Source organism: Petromyzon marinus, chromosome 36 (genome assembly GCF_048934315.1).
Source record: "Petromyzon marinus isolate PM22_M1 ecotype Great Lakes invasive population chromosome 36, UKy_Petmar_22M1.pri1.0, whole genome shotgun sequence".
Classification (NCBI taxonomy): Eukaryota; Metazoa; Chordata; class Hyperoartia; order Petromyzontiformes; family Petromyzontidae; genus Petromyzon; species Petromyzon marinus.
Genome location: NC_133702.1, coordinates 424,882 through 446,428, shown reverse-complemented (window position 1 = coordinate 446,428; position 21,547 = coordinate 424,882). Strand labels below are relative to the sequence as shown.

The following is a 21,547-nucleotide window of genomic DNA, read 5'->3' as shown; positions in this document are numbered from 1 at the left end:
ACAAAGCGACATGTCTCTGACCGAATTCGCGAGCACAAATCAGATTTGAAACACGGCAAAACGAATTATTCTGCCGTGGCTGATCACTGTTACAACGCTGTGGGTGATCGCGATATAATTTTCTCTGATACCAAGGTTCGTTGCAAACCCACGGGTTTTTATCAGAGATTTGTTCACGAGGCAATTCAGATCTACAAACACAGACACAATTTCAACCGAGAAGATGGTTTCAATTAAGCAACCATTGGAAAGATGTTCTAAATCGAACTAAACATTAAACTAATTTTCAATGGTACAGTATATTTTTCAAGTAGTGGTACCCCAAACTTTCACAGCTCTTATAAATTCCCTTTTCACACCATCAATAGGTAAACTCCCCCCCCCCCCCCCCCCGCGCCAAACGGCAAGTCCACCGGCACGTACACCACCTCTTTTCTAAAGTCGGCCAATCAAATGCTAATTTTTATGCTAATTCCTATGTCAAGGCACCTTATTTGCTCGCACGCAGCTTAAAGGTCCGCGGTCTGAGCGTGGCTGTGTTTCACTCCAGCGCTGTCCTCGAGGCAGCCTGATCCCTTCACCTGATGAAGGCCGCTTGTGTTGTGGCCGAAACGTCGTGATTTTTGTTTTATTTTTTACCTACGTGACTTTACCGAATAGAACCAAAGAGTCCGATTCTGTACTTGCTCTATTACTATAGTACTTTACTGCCTTCAACTTTTATGAACGACTGGGTGTTTGAGGTTAGCAATTTTTCGTATTATCTGGCTGTATAGAAAATGAAAAAATACAATTAGTTTACTGTGCAAGTTAAAAATGTGTTATAATATTAATATTTTTTTGTAATTAGGGCCCCTTTATAATATATGCTACAGGCCCCACACTAGCTTAATCCGGCACTGGATTACAACCAAACTTCAAGCGATTAGCTAGAATTGTGACGAAGTCTTCCTCTTTCGGTCTTAAATAAGGTAAAGGTGATGTCACCAATGTGACCCGATCATGTACGAATGATCCATTGGCATGTATATGACTGTATTAACCCTCCTCTGGTCTTTGCATTAAATGTAGGGTTACTCTCCAACACACCGGTGTGCTGAAGTACAGGAGTAACTCATTGGCACCTTTTATTTACGTGACAAACCTTACTAAAGTGCCTGTGTCGAGTGGTGGTGGGTTTAACGACACATTTATATTTACGCGATCTAACTACCCCCCCCCCCCCCCCCGGTTATTATGGATAATATTGGTCGCGAGGTTGGGGAGTGCCAGCTCAGACTTCTGCCTCTGATGGCGTGAGGAGCGGGCGGCGGTCCAGGAGGAGTGGTGCAGGCCTGCACCACACCACTGGACCTGCACCCACACCACTGGACCTGCACCCACACCACTGGGCCTGCACCACACCACTGGACCTGCACCCACACCACTGGGCCTGCACCACACCACTGGACCTGCACCCACACCACTGGACCTGCACCCACACCACTGGGCCTGCACCCACACCACTGGGCCTGCACCACACCACTGGACCTGCACCCACACCACTGGGCCTGCACCACACCACTGGGCCTGCACCACACCACTGGACCTGCACCCACACCACTGGGCCTGCACCACACCACTGGACCTGCACCCACACCACTGGACCTGCACCCACACCACTGGACCTGCACCACACCACTGGGCCTGCACCCACACCACTGGACCTGCACCACTCCTCCTGGACCTGCACCCACACCACTGGGCCTGCACCCACACCACTGGGCCTGCACCCACACCACTGGACCTGCACCCACCCCACTGGGCCTGCACCACTCCTCCTGGACCTGCACCCACACCACTGGACCTGCACCCACACCACTGGGCCTGCACCACTCCTCCTGGACCTGCACCCACACCACTGGACCTGCACCCACACCACTGGGCCTGCACCACTCCTCCTGGACCTGCACCCACACCACTGGGCCTGCACCCACACCACTGGGCCTACCCACAACAGGACCATTCTTTTGCCACGGAGGTGGCCAAACTCTTGCAGACAGTTCTACGAAAGGGCCGACTTTCGGGTACGTGAAAAGCAGACTTGTGTTCCTGCTGGGTGCGCCCAAGCTTCTCAAGCTGCTGGTCCTCCTTGCCAAACGACAAAGGCTCCTCAAAGGGCAACCGCGTGAAAACCGTCTTCAGAGCCTGAAATAAACGAGACTGCTCTGTTCATAATGACCCAAAAGGGGTCAGCTCGGAATCTTCCCGTTAGTTATCACCGAGTGTCCTCTCAGGAGGAGGCCCACCAGCGACATCCTGGGGCTCACCTGGGCCCCACGGAGGCACTCCTGTAACCGATGACTGACGGGTCCTTGCGCGGGACGGCCTTCATCCAGGGATCCTGGCCCGGATTCTTCTGCCGATTCTCATCACTGAGGGGAAAATAAAAATAAAAAACATGAGGCTAAAAAGAGTTATACATTCAAATCCATGAACATTCCTGCTCATCGTTATTCACAGACACGAACTGGAAACTCAAGAGGGTGCAATGGCTCCTGCCAAGGACACAAAAGCTTCGTGCAGGCTTGTGGGACGGGGCGCTATGTACCATATCAGGCCATTTCTGTAGGATTGTTATCAATTAAATTATCGGTGAACGTGCAATGAGCTACTGATGTACACAGCATAGACGGCACACGCTGCTGCTGTGCAAGTTATTCCTGCGTGGACTCTGTGACGCGATAACTAAACCAGCATGCCGCTTGTGTTGATCAAAATGCAGCTGAAAAGATGCACTCCCAGAAGGCTGTGTGGCCGATGGGATGTGTAAATATATATATTTTTATGTACCTGGAAAGACAAATAGAGAAATGTGGCGTGATATATAATTGTTACGTCTGCAATGAAATCTGCATCAGCCGCCAGTCCCTCCTCTAACGCAGTGTGAAGCGTGCACCCTCTCGCTCGGCGACCGACAGGACAACCGCAACGGAGGCAGATCATGATGCTTCAGGAGCACGCTTGCTCGTTCCCCCCATGTATTCGTATCGAAGGTTCGCGGCTTCGAGACTGCTGTGTCCCAGCAGACGCAGCGATGATTGGTTGCCTCTCACCTGTCAGAATCATCCTTCACCAAGTTTGGACCTTTGACTTTTTGCACTCCAGAAGTGTGAGCTAGGGGAAAGACGCAGCCACAGAGACCTGCTCATGCCCACACCTCTAAAACAAAATGTCATATTTCATACTCTGGTAACTGTGTCCAAATTGAGTTAAGCAAAGCTAAACCACCCCCTTAAAAGTATTAAGTATGATTAAGTATAATTTTGTAGGTACATAGCTATACTTTGTGCCTCTGGTTGTCCAACAGGCTGACACTTTGACAATGAAAATAGTGAACATTCATAACGAACCGGCTCAGTGCGAACCCGCAGCCCCAACGTGACCTCACAACTCTCTTGTGCAAGTTCGGTTTGAGGACGTTGCGCTCAATGGCGACCACTCCATCACTATTCCTGCCCATCGACCATCAACCCTTCTTACTGACACGTTCTGCACGAGTCCACTTTACTGTTTGAACGATGTCATTAGCCTGGATAGCGCGCCTCCCTCTCTCTGCCTCTCAATGTGATTCCAAGCACGCATCTCCTTTCTTCATTGAGTACTTTTCACTTCCATGGATTTTGCGAGTTACCGCATCCTAGGGACATGGGCTGCTGTGTTACCCAGTTGTGGCCCTCGGAGAGAAATCTGCCACTGTTTGACAAACCTCTTGTCCATGAACTTTGATTTGCTAAAATGTATTTGGCGCCTAAATGCGCTTTGCTTTGTACATTTTTATTACATGAACATTGCATCATTGAAGCTTCAATACAAACCACACATGCATTGAAATTTTGTTACACAAATGACATGGTCGCAATATAATCATTTACAAGTAGCTGTAATAATGTTTTACTTACAATAATTGACAGTTGTTTTAATCGATGGAAATGAATTGCAGCGTTATTGTTCATGACAGTGACTATGAAAGAAACGAACTCACCATTTTTCTTGTCGCTCTGAAATTAAAAGCAAAGGTTAACCATCACGTCGTGTGCATTATATCACTGGTTTACTTGCTGGCGAATGCCCCTTCTGAGTTTGGCGGTGTTAATACGCTTACATCTCCATCGCCAACAGTGAATATATAAAAAGTGACGCGTTGCAGTCATCCTGGTGAATCTGCCTCTTAACAGTCGGCTCTTAAACATCCATAGAGACGCGTCCGAGTGTCCGCGTGGAGATGCTGAGCCGTGATGAAGACGCCACTGCAGGGGCCGCTCGCTTCGGTCCGTGCCCTCTCCATTCACCGAGAGCACAACCAGGGGTGGAGCAGATGCCGATTATTCCACTCCTTTATCCAGGAAATGCTCCCCGAGTCTCAACTCTTTTTAAGGAATGTCCTACCAAGTTTTTTTGCAGGAGGGGGCGATGTGCTATCCCAATTTAGCCGGGCGGTGGTGGTGCGTGCCCATGGAGGCAGCGAGGATTGGTGGATCGCCGCACAAATGTTGTGAAACTCCCTTCCCGTGGGCGTGGAGGTGCCATGCCCTGGCTCACCAGGAGACGGTGGCCCGGCACAAACGCGGACTCGTGCGGTAATTTCCGCTCCTGAGTTACCGACGTCGGCCGCATGCTGGAGGGTGTGGACACCCCGCCGGGCACAACGGATTTCGCCACTTTACAGTAAACACAACGGGCACAACGGATTTCGCCACTTTACGGCAGTAAACCAACGTCATGCAGTCAAGGAGAAGAGCTTGTCACGACAATGATTTACATGGACGATTGGAGAGCTCGCATTTGGATGAGAGAAAGCTGACTGTACATCGCCAATTAAGGGCGCACTGGTGATACCCATCGACTTTGTTTCGGGACTAAGATAGTTTTACCGTAGCGGATTTCCTGTTGGCGTTGTGTTGAGAGTGGCCACTGGGAAAACAGAACACACGGTATACGGCATGAGAAACGTTCATGCAAATGTATGTTAATCATGGAAGCACACTCCGTGTGTGGCAATCGAATCTCCGTCTCGTCCAGGGGATGTCATCACTCGTGAATGAGTGCCCAAACCCACATCGACAGTCTCTCTATGTAGAACCACTTCACATTTTTTACTCATGCAGCTGCCAACGTAAGCTAATTATAACCAACATTTGAATATATTGCCTTATAAAACACATGGCTAGGGCTCATGCCAACTGAACTAATCATTTTGAATGAGTTTCGCCTCATATAATAGCTATCCAATCTCAAACATTGTTATACAGTTTTGGAAACATCTTTTAAACTTACTCGAATGCTTGCAATCTGCTAACACTACATTTAAAAGCAGATTGGTTGGACGAAAAGAGAATGGAAGATAACTCACGATTTCAAAGAGTTAAAAAGGTCTTGGCATTGCTCGCACTTGCAGTTCTTCAGCTTGTCGCAGACTCTTGGGAAGGTGCTGTGGCGTCGTTGATGCAGCAGCTGTCTAACAGCCATGAACATGCAGGCGTGAGCCGTGAGTAGTGAGCCCCACTCATCACTCAGCCATGAACATGCAGGCGTGAGTAGTGAGTAGTGAGCTCCACGCATTCACTCAGCTATAAACAGGCATGAGCCTTGAGTAGTGAGCCCCACTCATTCACTCAGCCATGAACATGCAGGCGTGAGCCGTGAGTAGTGAGCCCCACTCATTCACTCAGCCATGAACTTGCAGGCGTGAGCCGTGAGTAGTGAGCCCCACTCATTGACTCAGCCATGAACATGCAGGCGTGAGCCGTGAGTAGTGAGCTCCACTCATTCACTCAGCCATGAACATGCAGGCGTGAGCCGTGAGTAGTGAGCTCCATTCATTCACTCAGCCATGTATAGGCAGGTATGAGTTTTTATGCACAGCTCCAGAGACATAGATCCCCTGTATAGCCTGAACATACTTTTGGGGCAAGTGCTGTTAGTGAGCACCTATGAAGGCCGGTACGGCACATGAAGGGGTGAGTTGAAGCACCACACCGCCTTTGCCTACCGAGTGCTGATGTTTTACAAATCGTACCAGGTACTCATTTGAGGCTGATTCGACCTAGGGGTGGCCCAGGACCATATAAAATATTCGCCACTGTAATTGATTGTGAGCGGGAATCAAACTCGATGCACACTAGCCCGTATGCTATGTTAAGTTTGTCTCATTTGAGAGGGGGGAGTTACAGAGAAGGAAATTAATTGCTCATGGTCATTAAAATGAACATTGGTGTCCATCTGTTCTGACTCAACTGCTGTCCACTCATGCACAGCTGTCCTGCTGGATCGAACGTGGCCTCCTCCGAAGGGCTGTACTGCGAGTCTCTGGAAGTCTCCTTCCTAAACCAAAAGGGCAAGACAAGATGTACCACACGTCGATACGCTGGGCCATTTAAGCGCCCAACAAACACACATCCTTAAATCTTTACCGGATAAACACGAGCAATGAAAACAGCCGGTGCTGGGCCAGTTATGCTGCAATTTACCTTTCTGTTGGCAAGAGCGGATTTGTGACTTGTGTAGCTGCAAAGAATACAAAGATTTGATACATTTAGTTTTTTTGGTGCGGTTGAGAATGCAGTACATTCAAAGGGTGCTGGTCGGGTGCTGAGCATTTTTTTAATGTTTTAAGTTTTTGAGCCGGCTGGCCAGGATTGGGCAAATCCTCACCCACTGTAGTCAATTTAGAGCGGCTGCTTCCACCACGTCAGTTCACAAGCATCAGTGCAGTACACGCAATGTGCACATTTTGTATTTTCATTCAGGTGCCTTAAATGTATCAATAAAACCTCACCGAGTCTCGAGGTTCTTTTCAGGAGAGTCCTGCGTTGGGACGTTTTGCTAATTCCTCGATTGAACGAGCGTCCCCATTGGGCAAGGTAGCGAGCGTTGCCTCGTTATGGCGCTTGCAAGCGAGTGGAGATCTCTCCCGAGTGCGCGGTGACTTGCGCGCTGTGTCCCTGCGCGCTGCTCTCACCCGAGGTCGCTCGCCATCCGGATGAGATCCTGTGACACCAGGAGGCCACCGGGTTCAAGAGGCGGCAAGTGGCCCGCCGGCGCGGCCCACAGACCACCCACACGACCAGGATCGCAAACAGCAGCAGCACGCCCAGCAGCATATAGAACAGCGGCCGTACGTGCTCGTGGGATGAAGTTGGCACTGCAAGACGACACGAGGGCAACAGGCGTCATCTCCAATCGTCTCCACAAGAAATGAGAGGGTGGTTAGACGGGACCCAAAACGCGACAGACACCAATGGTCACGACACAAGCGGTCATCGGCCCACAGTCTGCGTCCGGCACGTGGCGCGTCTGGCGCAGTCACGCCCGATGGTTTTGACTGTCTGGCGAGCGTTCGCGTACCACCGCCGCTTTCCGTCGGCTCACACCAGGCTGTTCACTGCAAGCTGGCTACAGTGATGTCGCGTTCTTTCTGATCCTCGCCCATGGAGATTAGCGCCGCCACATTTCTCATTAGAACCGGGAGAGACATTCATGTTTGACCGATAGCGAAACAGGCGCTGTCACACCTTAGTGGTGTAAGTGAGAATACTCACCGGCATGGGGGATTCTGACATTTGCGGTAGTGCGACCATCCCCACATTCTAGAGGAAACACACACATAATATAGAGTGAAATATGGCACAAGCCACCAACAATCACGATTCTAAACACTTATCCAGAAAAGTCATGGATTCTGACAGATTCTTCATGCCCTAAAGTTACCTTGTCCATGTCTTCAATTTATATGTGCTGCTACTTCAACAAACGTCTCAACCCATGCACCGCAAAATATTGCAATATAACGAAGTTTAAACCAGCACAATGACAAACTGGCCATTGGTAAAAACGCATCTGTGGTGTAAACAACAAAGTTATAGCAGATGTATCAACTTTTAGGTTCTGGGAGCTTCAGTCGGGCTATAAACATCTGAAATCAATTAGATAAGCAGACCATATCTCCGTTTTACTGGTAGGAGCCTCCTGGTTACACCAGCCCACAGGGGATTACTGTGTCCGTCCGTCCGTCTTGCATCCAAAAATGGGAGGGGAGGGGCTGGGTGGGAGGGGTGGGGCTGGGTGGGGAGGGGCTGTTCACCCCGTGGTGCCCTTATAAAACTCAACGTTTAACCTACTCACGCCGGCTTGTGCCCGCCTTCACAGTCGGGCATGTTTGTGGAATATACCACGTGGTGCCGCCGTTGACCCTGGCCATATGCCGAGCAACCCAACGTTCCTACCAGCTCCCTCCGCAGGAATGTGTTATGTAAAGAATACTAAAGTAAAGAATACTAAAGTATTCTTTACATGACCCATTGGCCCTGTGGCCATCTGGGAGTGAATTATTTCAGCAGCATTGATTCTCAGTCAACTCTGGACTGATTTCGACACACGGTGTCTCATCAGCAGCAGAGTCAGTCTTGATGGACATCTGTAACGAGCCAGTGAAGTCTCTCCCACCGGGGTACTTTGTTTTGGCGCTCCTGCAGTCGCAGCACTCATTCTTATCGTATTTGTTGCTCGAGTCCGGGGACAGCAACGAGCAATGGTAGAACCTGCAGAGAGCAACGCACACAAACCATTAATAATCTCAAGTCATTGAAACTCAATACATTCGTCAATCTTATCTTTTATATGATTATGTATGGAGTCCCTTATTCCAAAGGGCTTTACAGCAATCATAAAATTGTACTTAAGACAGTGGTTGAGATAATAAAGAGTGGGGTTATTAAAAGTGGAGGTGTAGTTATGGTGACAAGAGAACAGGCAGGAGAGGTCAAGGAGGGGTTGGGGTGGGCCTGGTCGTAGCTAGGGGGTGGGCGCAGGGAGTAGCAGTCGGATGGGCTAGGGAGAAGAGGAATAGATATCATAGCACCTCCACAATGAAGAACGGACATTTCCATAAATAACACCTATTATATATTTTTCCATTTTAAGGTCACGGTGTTATTAACGGTTGTGTGCAGTTATTGTTATTGATGCTCATACACCGCTGCCAATGCAGCATCACAAACTATCGTTTCCTGCGCAGTCAAAGCAGAGGAACATGGGGCTTGGAGGAGACCACGTGGTCCCCGAGCAGAGTGGCTAGGGAGGGGTGGGGATCTTCCAAGGAAGGCAGTGCCAGAGGGAAGACTCCAAAGGGGATCCAGACAAAAGGGGAATGAGATCAGCGCAGCAGCAGCAAGCGGATTGACGGACGGCGGTGGGATGGACCGTGGTTGACTCGCGACGAGCGGCTCCTCACTGTGCAAAGGCGAAGACAAAGGGATTGAAACGGGCGGACGGCGGCGGTGGTGGAGCGCTCACCCGGGCAGACACTCCCCGCAGACGGAGTCGCGTTGCTTGTTGCCGGCCTGCTGTGTCTTGGCGTTGTAGAGTTCGCAGTCGACGTGCGGCTGGCACTTGCCATAACCGAGTTTGTCGCTGTAGTAGCCAGCGGGACAGGCCGCGCACGTTGTGCCTTCACCATAGTCGTAGCCGCAGACCTGCACGTGGCACGTTCGCGACCCGGGCCGGTGACCTCCAGGTCGGTGTCAAGAGGTCAGTGGGCCCTTGCTGTTAATCCCAGCACACGGCTCACTTCCCGCCAACTCGCACAACTGTTGCTTGGTCGGCATTCCACATCCAACGAGTTTGGCATGGAGCCATTCCCACAGTCAACTAAACATGCTCATCAGTAACACTGTGGCGTTACAATTAAACATATATAATAGGCCAGTTACCAATGGCCCTGCAAATGTAGAATGTGATTGTGGTAAAATACACACATAATTATAAAGGGAAACTTTAGGGATTCAGAGGTTCGTGGATTGATGGATTAAAATAAATTCCAGTTGCTCTCAACAAGTGTATCGAGTAACGTGCATCAGAGTGGATGCCATGAAACCTCGTGATTGCGTTTCCCTGCATACGTCTCTCTTACTAGATGACCTCACAATCCAGAGTGCGTGTTTCTGCTTCTCTTTCCACTCATCACGAGGCGTGTGCAATGAATGTGTAGACGTGGATGGTGGTGGAGCACATGGGGTAGTGACTGGAAGCGTGGCTGCGAAGAAGCAGATTGTCTGATTCGTTGGTTTGAAGCACAGCACCTGATTGGGCTCCTCTCCAGGGGGGCACTGTCGGCAAGGCTGGCACAGTCCGTTTGACAGGAACTGGTGCTCCCCACACATGGGCGCGCGTGCAGCCACGCAGGTGACAAGCTGCCGATACAGAAGATACGGCGGTGAGCAAACTCGACGGACATTGCAACTACCAGCCGTGCACAAAACGCACAACGGATCAACGCCACTCATCAAACAACGACACCGAGCAATCCACCTCAACAGTCATCATCCATCATCGATCCATGATGGATAAAGTTATCTCCAAGCTATCGCCATCTCTTACGGTCCTCCAATATAACATCAATGTCACATTACTAATCAGAACCACCTAACATCTCTCAACAGTGACAGCCAGTGAACAGTATTACACTCAGCACAAATGAAGTGCCACTGGAATGTGTTGCTGTATTATCAACGTGGTTTCAGAATTGTGGCCTAGTCTGGTGCCAGCCCAACTAAGACCCTTCACCCCATGGCCCACCACTAACATTCTATGAAGTGCATTAAATTCCCTTTATACACGTAAAACTCTTGATATTTTAGACATTAATGCACTATATGGCGTAGTTTAATCCATAGATTCTATATTACATTAATTACATTAATTATTGCACTTTTTTACTGATGATTTATTTCATTAGATACACATTGTAATTGTTTTATGTGACCAACCTGGCTCGGCTAAATCCAAATTCCGGCTAGCCTGGGTCTGGATAGCTATTGGTGTTTTACTCTCCATGATGACGCACCACGGCTCTCTCGAGAGGCAGCGTGAACACGAGGCGACGCGAGCTTGCAGGACACCCATAGAAAGTGGAAAGCGCCAATCTGTGAGTGACTGAGAAGATCACGGCGCAGTGCCTTACTAAAGGGCGAGGGAGGACATTTTGTGGATTTTGAGCGTCTTTCTCTTGAAACATGGGGTTCTTCTGAGTACTGGCAGTCCCCCCCCCCCCACGTCATAATAAATACTAATATTTACTTATTTATCCTGATGAGTTGTAGGACTCTTTTTCAGAAGGGTCCCACATTGAGGTTTTTATTTTAAGAAGTTTTCAGTGAATTCTTGAGTCGGAGGAAACCAGACCACGCGGAGAAAACCAACCCACGAGAGGGGGAAACACTCTTTCCCCCGTACAGATGGAAACAGATGGCGATGAGTAAATTTGCTGCACTGCCTTCTCGTGGCGAGCCGGGGTATGGCACCTCCTCAATGCCTACGAGAAGGGAGTTTCACAACATTTGTGCAGTGATCCATCAACCCTCGCTGCTGCCTCCACACTGCTGGATTACAGGCTACGTGTATAGTCACCACTGCCCAGCGATCTTGCAGTAATGCTCTGGCAAGAGCGTGTATGTAAAGCAGAGATTGTGAGGCCGGGTGAGTGGAACGCAGAGGGTGGACTCACTGTGCCGAGCGCGAGGAGGCCCAACACCCCTGCAGCCACAGAGGCTGCGTGGGGCCGCACAGCACGGCACGGTGCACAGCCCAAGCTCCCACGCTGCAGACAGCATGGACAGCAACACCATCAACATCACCATCAACATTGTAAGCATCAACATTATCATAATTAACATCACAATCATTATCATTGCATAAATAAATAAAGTTCCCATGTCATGTGAAAACCTGTTTCAGCTAAGCAATCAAAAATTAGAGAATAAGACATCATATTCGTATATATCGCCCTCAAACCCTTCAGATAAAGACCTTTGTAGGCCTAGGTGAAAAAATTACAACATCGAGATATTTGACTCCCACTTCTTCCAAATTGTTTGGGGCCATATTCAAGGGGTGGCTTTGCGGATGTTTCTAGTTGCGAGCACAATTTTAGACTGGCCAGGTGGCTCAGCAGTGGAGCGAGTGGCTCGCAGTCGCAAGGTTGTGAGCTCGAATCCTGGTTGGGGGTTGACTCATGAGGAACAATAGTTTGACCGCTTCTGTGGGAAAGTCAAGTGGTCGCCCTATGGATATACTCACCCCTGCCATAGGAATGTTGAATTTCACTGGCTCGGAGCTGTGAACTGGAGATGAGCACCTCCACAAAGCTCAACTGAGAAATAAATTACTTTGACTACTCAATTCGACTCTATATGTGCCAACGTTCAGCTTTTTAGTCTTTCTGGGACGTTATGAAAATTTACATCATTCATTCAGTCTCACGACGAGCAAAACGAGAGTAACTGGTCACGGGCATTGCCAGCTACTTACCATTATAACATTCCACCAAAATTACCGGCATTAAATGTCACATTGAGATGTTAGCACCCTTTATAGCCTCCAGATTTGATCCAGCATCGGGCTATGTTCAACAATTTTTTTTTAATTCATCCAATTCTGGGTGGCATAGATTAAAAAATTTTGGTTTTGGAGATTTTTCTAGTAACATTTGTTAACGTGCTGCATTATCTTCAACAGAGCGAAATGCTTAGGAAATTACATTACTTCAAATGGTATGTTTTAATATTACATACACGATTGATATGTATTGCGTTATGCCTACCTGGGACCCTTAAGGGTAGGCATTCCCAGGTATTGTGATGTATTATTTTTCACGATGCAGTGTGTTTACCTCTTGGCCTATGATTCATCAGCAACCACGCCTCGGATAGTCACCACGCCACAAAGAAGTATGTGCTGAACTAATCACGTACGCCGGTTTAATCAGTGATCGGGTGCAGACGAGGACAACGAGCACCTTGCTACCTTTAAACAGAGGCACCAAGTAATCCTCATTCTAGTCGTGTTAAACATGACAATGTTTGGCATCGCATCTTCATTTGGCTGAACCTTAGTGTTCTTCACGTGCCAGTTTTGAATGCATACTGCACTGCAATGTTTTATTCATTTATGGCATTTCCCCTCCTCTTTGGAAGTGAAAATCAAATCAGTATAGATGGCCAGGTGGGTGAGAGGTACGAGAGGCTAAGCCGGCACAGTCGACACCTGGGATCGAATCAGGATTTTAGCCGCCCGTGGGTAAGCCGGTTTCACAAGTGCAGTGAGTTCGTGTTCTCAAGTGCAGTGAGTTTCGTGTTCTCAAGTGCAGTGAGTTCGTGTTCTCAAGTGCAGTGAGTTCGTGTTCTCAAGTGCAGTGAGTTCGTGTTCTCAAGTGCAGTGAGTTCGTGTTCTCAAGTGCAGTGAGTTCATGTTCTCAAGTGCAGTGAGTTCGTGTTCTCAAGTGCAGTGAGTTCATGTTCTCAAGTGCAGTGAGTTCGTGTTCTCAAGTGCAGTGAGTTCGTGTTCTCAAGTGCAGTGAGTTCATGTTCTCAAGTGCAGTGATTCCTGTTCTCAAGTGCAGTGAGTTCGTGTTCTCAAGTGCAGTGAGTTCATGTTCTCAAGTGCAGTGAGTTCGTGTTCTCAAGTGCAGTGAGTTCGTGTTCTCAAGTGCAGTGAGTTCATGTTCTCAAGTGCAGTGATTCCTGTTCTCAAGTGCAGTGAGTTCGTGTTCTCAAGTTCTGTGAGTTCATGTTCTCAAGTGCAGTGAGTTCATGTTCACAAGTGCAGTGAGATCATGTTCTCAAGTGCAGTGAGTTCATGTTCTCAAGTGCAGTGAGTTCATGTTCTCAAGTGCAGTGAGTTCATGTTCTCAAGTGCAGTGAGTTCATGTTCTCAAGTGCAGTGAGTTCATGTTCTCAAGTGCAGTGAGTTCGTGTTCTCAAGTGCAGTGAGTTCATGTTCTCAAGTGCAGTGAGTTCGTGTTCTCAAGTGCAGTGAGTTCGTGTTCTCAAGTGCAGTGAGTTCGTGTTCTCAAGTGCAGTGAGTTCATGTTCTCAAGTGCAGTGAGTTCGTGTTCTCAAGTACAGTGAGTTCATGTTCTCAAGTGCAGTGAGTTCGTGTTCTCAAGTGCAGTGAGTTCATGTTCTCAAGTGCAGTGAGTTCGTGTTCTCAAGTGCAATGAGTTCGTGTTCTCAAGTGCAGTGAGTTCATGTTCTCAAGTGCAGTGAGTTCGTGTTCTCAAGTACAGTGAGTTCATGTTCTCAAGTGCAGTGAGTTCGTGTTCTCAAGTGCAGTGAGTTCGTGTTCTCAAGTGCAGTGAGTTCGTGTTCTCAAGTGCAGTGAGTTCGTGTTTCCAGCCCAGTCACGAACGACAGCAGAAACACCCCGGGATGTAATTTTATTTGGTTTTGCACTTATGTAGTGTTGTAAATAAAGCCACATTGGCCAGATTCCGCCTCTTGATAATACAAAAAATATTGTTTGGACTGTTTTGTGACAAATATTACTGTCCCTGGCAGGGTGGGTGGAAAAGAGGTGGCCCCGAGTGTGGATTAGAGATTTCACAAATCGGTCTGTGAGATGAGAAGAGGTTCTCCCCTTTTTTCTGGCAATAAAACAGCTGTGTTAAGATGTTAAAACACCAAACTGAAACCTTTTACAGGGAATCATGTCTTCATTAACCACAATACTTGTGGTCAGAATGCAAACAAAAAACGTACTCTGATAATATATGTGGCATTGTCTTTGAAACTGATTGGTCCACACCAGAGACAGCTTTCTTTGGAGCCTAGTCTCAGACGGTGTTAGACCCCAGAGGACGCCTCGTCTCAGACGGTGTTAGACCCCAGAGGGGCTTCGTCTCAGACGGTGTTAGACCCCAGAGGACGCCTCGTCTCAGACGGTGTTAGATCCCAAAGGACGCCTCGTCTCAGACGGTGTTAGACCCCAGAGGACGCCTCGTCTCAGACGGTGTTAGACCCCAGAGGGGCCTCGTCTCAGACGGTGTTAGATCCCAAAGGACGTCTCGTCTCAGACGGTGTTAGACCCCAGAGGACGCCTCGTCTCACCTTTTGAGACGAGGCTCCAAAGAAAGCTGTCTCTGGTGTGGACCAATCAGTTTCAAAGACAATGCCACATATATTATCAGAGTACGTTTTTTGTTTGCATTCTGACCACAAGTATTGTGGTTAATGCAGACATGATTACTTGTGAAAGTTTCGATTTAAAGCTTTCGTGACTGCAATGATTCATCTTCTTTGGTTCTTTCGGTAAAGTCACGTAGAATGAGAATAAAATAATAAATTGATAAAATAAAATAACACAATAATATTCTCACGACGTTTCGGCCACAACACAAGCGGCCTTCATCAGGTGAAGGGAGCGAGACTGTCTGGTAGGACAGCGCTGTGATCTGAACGTGGCTCTCTCACTCCAGCGCTGTCCTACCAGACAGTCTCGCTCCCTTCACCTGATGAAGGCCGCTTGTGTTGTGGCCGAAACGTCGTGAGAATATTATTGTGTTATTTTATTTTATCAATTTATTATTTTATTCTCATTCTACTTGTGAAAGGTTTCAGTTTGGTGTTTTAACATCTTAACACAGCTGTATTGTTGCCAGAAAAAAGGGGAGAACCTCTTCTCATATTTTGGTACTGGCAAAGGAGGTTCCATGGTAGCTCTGTGATAGCTCCTTCCATGGGAAATGCATTAACACTGCTCTGAGAGTTTCCAATTGATTCTTCATCTCGTGACACACTGCCGATAGCATAAATCGATACAAATACAAAAAATAAACAGGACCTTTCTCAGCAATGAAACTGACATACGTGACTCGGGTCATACACTATCTGATATTTTCAAAAATGTAACTGAAAAACCTGAAAGGCTGGTTTGGAAGTGAAATAAAAAAAACCCACAAATAATAAAAATGTTAAACATTGCAAGTACAGTAATTTAAATATATCTGAATAAAGCAAGTTTTAAAAAAAATACTGTGCTGTAAGCATATTTAAATGTATCAGGTCAGTAATGCATTCCCTTAATCTCACACTGAACTTACATACGCGTTAAAGGACTAATGTCTGCTTGTCCTCTGATCCTAATGTATACAAGTTAGAGAGTGGTATTTCCACCAGCGTTAACGTGCCAAACCTTGTAGGCCTCAGTGAGCAGAGCCCGAGTCAACGCATCATTTGGCCATGCAGTAACCCCCTGCCCCCCATTGCACTGAGCGTGACCTCCACCGAGACCAGTCAGCTCCTTCAACGCTCGCTCTGGTGGCACGGTCAAGGGTGAGGGGCAAGCCCTCTCCATCGCTGTGCCATGATCCAGCAAGCTGCTGGAGTGATTACGGAATGACCTTACATTACCGTACACACTTCCAGCACCTGCTCGCCACTCAATGGGCCCCAGAGTAAGCATAGTCCACAGTGTAAACATCCACGGTGAAGCCCTCTCTCGTTCGCAGCGAGTGCCCCGGGCTGACAGTCCGCGTATTGCTGAGCGGCATTCTTCACTGATTGGTGGCAGCAGTGGCCGACCTCGCGAGGCGCAGAGGGAAAACCGGTTTCGAACCCAGTTTCGCATTCAGGCATTTGGCACACACGAGACAAAACAGCCCTTTGGCCTGTCGCTAATGCGGCTTTGTTGTCAACATTTTGTGGAGAGATACAGCTGCTTTTCACCGCCGGTAAAACGAGCGGCACTCTCCAGCATTTTGCTGAATATGCTCAGAACGGTGACGACGGGGGGCTGTTTTTGTCGCGAGTTCTGCCAAGGTGGTGAACCGGAGAAACACGGCTGGTCTCTGGGGGTTCGTGCAAGCAGCGCGCTGAGACTGCTCTGGGCCTGCGTGCGGGCCAGCCCCGCCGTGACCTCTTGCCCTGGGCGGCCCACGGGGTGAGGGGTGTGGCCACCTCTCCCGCCTCTCCCCGGCCACACCCCGGCGCGCCCCTGGCGCCTCCGTGGGCTCGAGGCCACGAGGGCTGCTCGAGTGTCGAGTGGGAGCTCTTGCAGCAGCCCCACCATTACACCCCTCATGTCCACGCGTCAGGCACGAGGCCCCGTGTCAGGCGAAGTTACCGAGTAAAGAGTTTCACGAGCGAACACACCCGACCGGACCGTGCCTCTCTTTGTGCACAACGCCTCCACGTGGCACGGGGACTTGTTGATAAAGCAAGGAGGCCACTCACAGACCAAGGAGGTCACTCACAGACCAAGGAGGTCACTCACAGACCAAGGAGGTCACTCACAGACCAAGGAGGTCACTCACACAGCAAGGAGGTCACTCACAGACCAAGGAGGTCACTCACAGACCAAGGAGGTCACTCACAGATCAAGGAGGTCACTCACAGACCAAGGAGGCAACTCACAGACCAAGGAGGTCACTCACAGACCAAGGAGGCAACTCACAGACCAAGGAGGTCACTCACAGACCAAGGAGGTCACTCACAGACCAAGGAGATCACTCACAGAGCAAGGAGGTCACTCACACAGCAAGGAAGCCACTCACAGACCAAGGAGGTCACTCACAGACCAAGGAGGCCACTCACAGACCAAGGAAGCCACTCACAGACCAAGGAGGTCACTCACAGATCAAGGAGGTCACTCACAGACCAAGGAGGTCACTCACAGACCAAGGAGGTCACTCACAGACCAAGGAGGTCACTCAGACCAAGGAGGTCACTCAGACCAAGGAGGCAACTCACAGACCAAGGAGGTCACTCAGACCAAGGAGGTCACTCACAGAGCGGGGAGGTCACTCACAGACCAAGGAGGTCACTAACAGACCAAGGAGGTCACTCAGACCAAGGAGGTCACTCAGACCAAGGAGGCAACTCACAGACCAAGGAGGTCACTCTGACCAAGGAGGTCACTCACAGAGCGGGGAGGTCACTCACAGAGCGGGGAGGTCACTCACAGACCAAGGAGGTCACTCACAGACCAAGGAGGCAACTCACAGACCAAGGAGGTCACTCACAGACCAAGGAGGTCACTCACAGACCAAGGAGGTCACTCACACAGCAAGGAAGTCACTCACAGACCAAGGAGGTCACTCACAGACCAAGGAGGCAACTCACAGACCAAGGAGGTTACTCACAGACCAAGGAGGTCACTCACAGACCAAGGAGGTCACTCACAGACCAAGGAGGTCACTCACAGACCAAGGAGGCAACTCACAGACTAAGGAGGTCACTCACAGACCAAGGAGGTCACTCACAGACCAAGGAGATCACTCACAGAACAAGGAAGCCACTCACAGACCAAGGAGGTCACTCACAGATCAAGGAGGTCACTCACAGACCAAGGAGGTCACTCACAGACCAAGGAGGTCACTCACAGACCAAGGAGGTCACTCACACAGCAAGGAAGCCACTCACAGACCAAGGAGGTCACTCACAGACCAAGGAGGTCACTCACAGACCAAGGAGGCCACTCACAGACCAAGGAAGCCACTCACAGACCAAGGAGGTCACTCACAGATCAAGGAGGTCACTCACAGACCAAGGAGGTCACTCACAGACCAAGGAGGTCACTCACAGACCAAGGAGGTCACTCAGACCAAGGAGGCAACTCACAGACCAAGGAGGTCACTCAGACCAAGGAGGTCACTCACAGAGCGGGGAGGTCACTCACAGACCAAGGAGGTCACTCAGACCAAGGAGGTCACTCAGACCAAGGAGGCAACTCACAGACCAAGGAGGTCACTCTGACCAAGGAGGTCACTCACAGAGCGGGGAGGTCACTCACAGAGCGGGGAGGTCACTCACAGACCAAGGAGGTCACTCACAGACCAAGGAGGCAACTCACAGACCAAGGAGGTCACTCACAGACCAAGGAGGTCACTCACAGACCAAGGAGGTCACTCACAGACCAAGGAGGTCACTCACAGAGCAGGGAGGTCACTCACAGACCAAGGAAGTCACTCACAGAGCGGGGAGGCCGCGCCTCGCCGTAACTCTCCATGCTCAGTCGGCAGTCGTAGCCGCGCGGTGCTCACGGCTGAGGGTTCCTGATAAACACGAAACAAACACACCAACACATCCAACACAACAAATACACTTTAATACGTAATATTGTTTTTTTTGGGTTAGATCGCGTAAATATAAATGTGTCGTTAAACCCGCCACCACCCGACACAGCCAACTAGTAAGATTTGTCATGTAAACAGAACATGCCAATTCGTGGCAGGTTTAACGACACATTTATATATTTACGCGATCTAACCCAAAAAACCCTCTATTTATGGATATTGGTCGCGAAAGCCTACGTGTTAAATCAAATAAAATTTTACATCCAATCAATGTCGTCACCAGTTGTCCTTAAAGGCAACACAGTCCACTCACACACAACACAGTCCACTCACACACAACACAGTCCACTCAGACACAACACAATCCACTCACATACAACACAGTCCACTCAGACACAACACAGTCCACTCAGACACAACACAGTCCACTCACACACAACACAGTCCACTCAGACACAACACAGTCCACTCACACACAAAACACACAGACACAACACAGTCCACTCACACACAACACAGTCCACTCACACACAGCACAGTCCACTCACACACAACACATTCTACTCAATCACAACACAGTCCACTCACACACAGCACAGTCCACACAGGCACAACACAGTCCACTCACACATAACACAGTCCACTCACACACAACACAGTCCACTCAGACACAACACAATCCACTCACACACAACACGGTCCACTCAGACACAACACAGTCCACTCAGACACAACACAGTCCACTCACACACAACACAGTCCACACAGGCACAACACAGTCCACTCACACACAACACAGTCCACTCACACACAACACAATCCACTCACACACAACACGGTCCACTCAGACACAACACAGTCCACTCAGACACAACACAGTCCACTCACACACAACACAGTCCACACAGGCACAACACAGTCCACTCACACACAACACAGTCCACTCACACACAACACGGTCCACTCAGAGACAACACAGTCCACTCAGACACAACACAGTCCACTCAGACACAACACAGTCCACTCACACAACACAGTCCACTCACACACAACACAGTCCACTCACACACAACACAGTCCACTCACACACAACACAGTCCACTCACACAACACAGTCCACTCACACACAACACGGTCCACTCAGACACAACAAAGTCCACTCAGACACAACACAGTCAACTCAGACACAACACAGTCCACGCAGACACAACACAGTCCACTCAGACACAACACAATCCACTCACACACAACACACTCCACTCAGACACAACACAACACACACAGACACAACACAGTCCACTCACACAACACAGTCCACTCACACACAACACGGTCCACTCAGACACAACAAAGTCCACTCAGACACAACACAGTCCACTCACACAACACAGTCCACTCAGACACAACACAGTCCACTCACACACAACACAGTCAACTCAGACACAACACAGTCCACGCAGACACAACACAGTCCACTCAGACACAACACAATCCACTCACACACAACACACTGCACTCAGACACAACACAACACACACAGACACAACACAGTCCACTCAGACACAACACAGTCCACTCACACACAACACAGTCCACTCACACACAACACAGTCCACTCAGACACAACACAGTCCACTCACACACAACACAGTCCACTCACACACAACACAGTCCACTCACACACAACACAGTCTACGCAGACACAACACAGTCCACTCAGACACAACACACACAGACACAACACAGTTCACGCAGACACAACACAGTCCACTCACACACAACACGGTCCACTCAGACACAACACAGTCCACTCAAACAACACAGTCCACTCACACACAACACAGTCCACTCACACACAACACAGTCCACTCACACAATACAGTCCACTCAGAAACAACACAGTCCACTCACACACAACACAGTCCACACAGGCACAACACAGTCCACTCACACAACACAGTCCACTCAGACACAACACAGTCCACTCACACACAACACAGTCCACTCAAACAACACAGTCCACGCAGACACAACACAGTCCACTCAGACACAACACAATCCACTCACACACAACACAGTCCACTCAGACACAACACAGTCCACTCAGAAACAACACAGTCCACTCACACACAACACAGTCCACACAGGCACAACACAGTCCACTCACACAACACAGTCCACTCAGACACAACACAGTCCACTCACACACAACACAGTCCACTCAAACAACACAGTCCACGCAGACACAACACAGTCCACTCAGACACAACACAATCCACTCACACACAACACAGTCCACTCAGACACAACACAACACACACAGACACAACACAGTCCACTCAGACACAACACAGTCCGCTCATACACAACACAGTCCACTCACACACAACACAGTCCACTCAGACACAACACAGTCCACTCACACACAACACAGTCCACTCACACACAACACAGTCCACTCACACACAACACAGTCCACGCAGACACAACACACACAGACACAACACAGTTCACGCAGACACAACACAGTCCACTCACACACAACACAGCCCACTCAGACACAACACACACAGACACAACACACACAGACATAACACACACAGACACAACACAGTCCACTCAGACACAACACACAGACACAACACACACAACACAGTCCAC

The 21,547-nt window shown here is 49.2% G+C and overlaps 1 protein-coding gene across 3 annotated transcripts in view; it reads right to left on the bottom strand.

Moving 5' to 3' along the window:
* The window catches only part of LOC116949446 (tumor necrosis factor receptor superfamily member EDAR-like), a 28,578-nt gene that overhangs the window by 6,316 nt on the left and 715 nt on the right, over positions 1-21,547 (bottom strand). For all 3 annotated transcript variants that reach the window (XM_032966802.2, XM_032966800.2, XM_076071988.1), the window contains exons 2-15: positions 18,784-18,865; positions 11,543-11,635; positions 10,119-10,229; positions 9,334-9,512; positions 8,485-8,579; positions 7,581-7,628; positions 7,001-7,183; positions 6,510-6,546; positions 6,277-6,363; positions 5,393-5,497; positions 4,914-4,953; positions 4,025-4,040; positions 3,096-3,156; positions 2,310-2,414 (exon numbers count right to left, since the gene is read on the bottom strand). In XM_032966802.2, coding sequence (XP_032822693.1) covers positions 2,310-2,414; positions 3,096-3,156; positions 4,025-4,040; positions 4,914-4,953; positions 5,393-5,497; positions 6,277-6,363; positions 6,510-6,546; positions 7,001-7,183; positions 7,581-7,628; positions 8,485-8,579; positions 9,334-9,512; positions 10,119-10,229; positions 11,543-11,635; positions 18,784-18,819 — 1,196 coding nt within the window. In that variant the 5' untranslated portion in view covers positions 18,820-18,865. The remainder of the gene's footprint in view (positions 1-2,309; positions 2,415-3,095; positions 3,157-4,024; positions 4,041-4,913; positions 4,954-5,392; positions 5,498-6,276; positions 6,364-6,509; positions 6,547-7,000; positions 7,184-7,580; positions 7,629-8,484; positions 8,580-9,333; positions 9,513-10,118; positions 10,230-11,542; positions 11,636-18,783; positions 18,866-21,547) is intronic.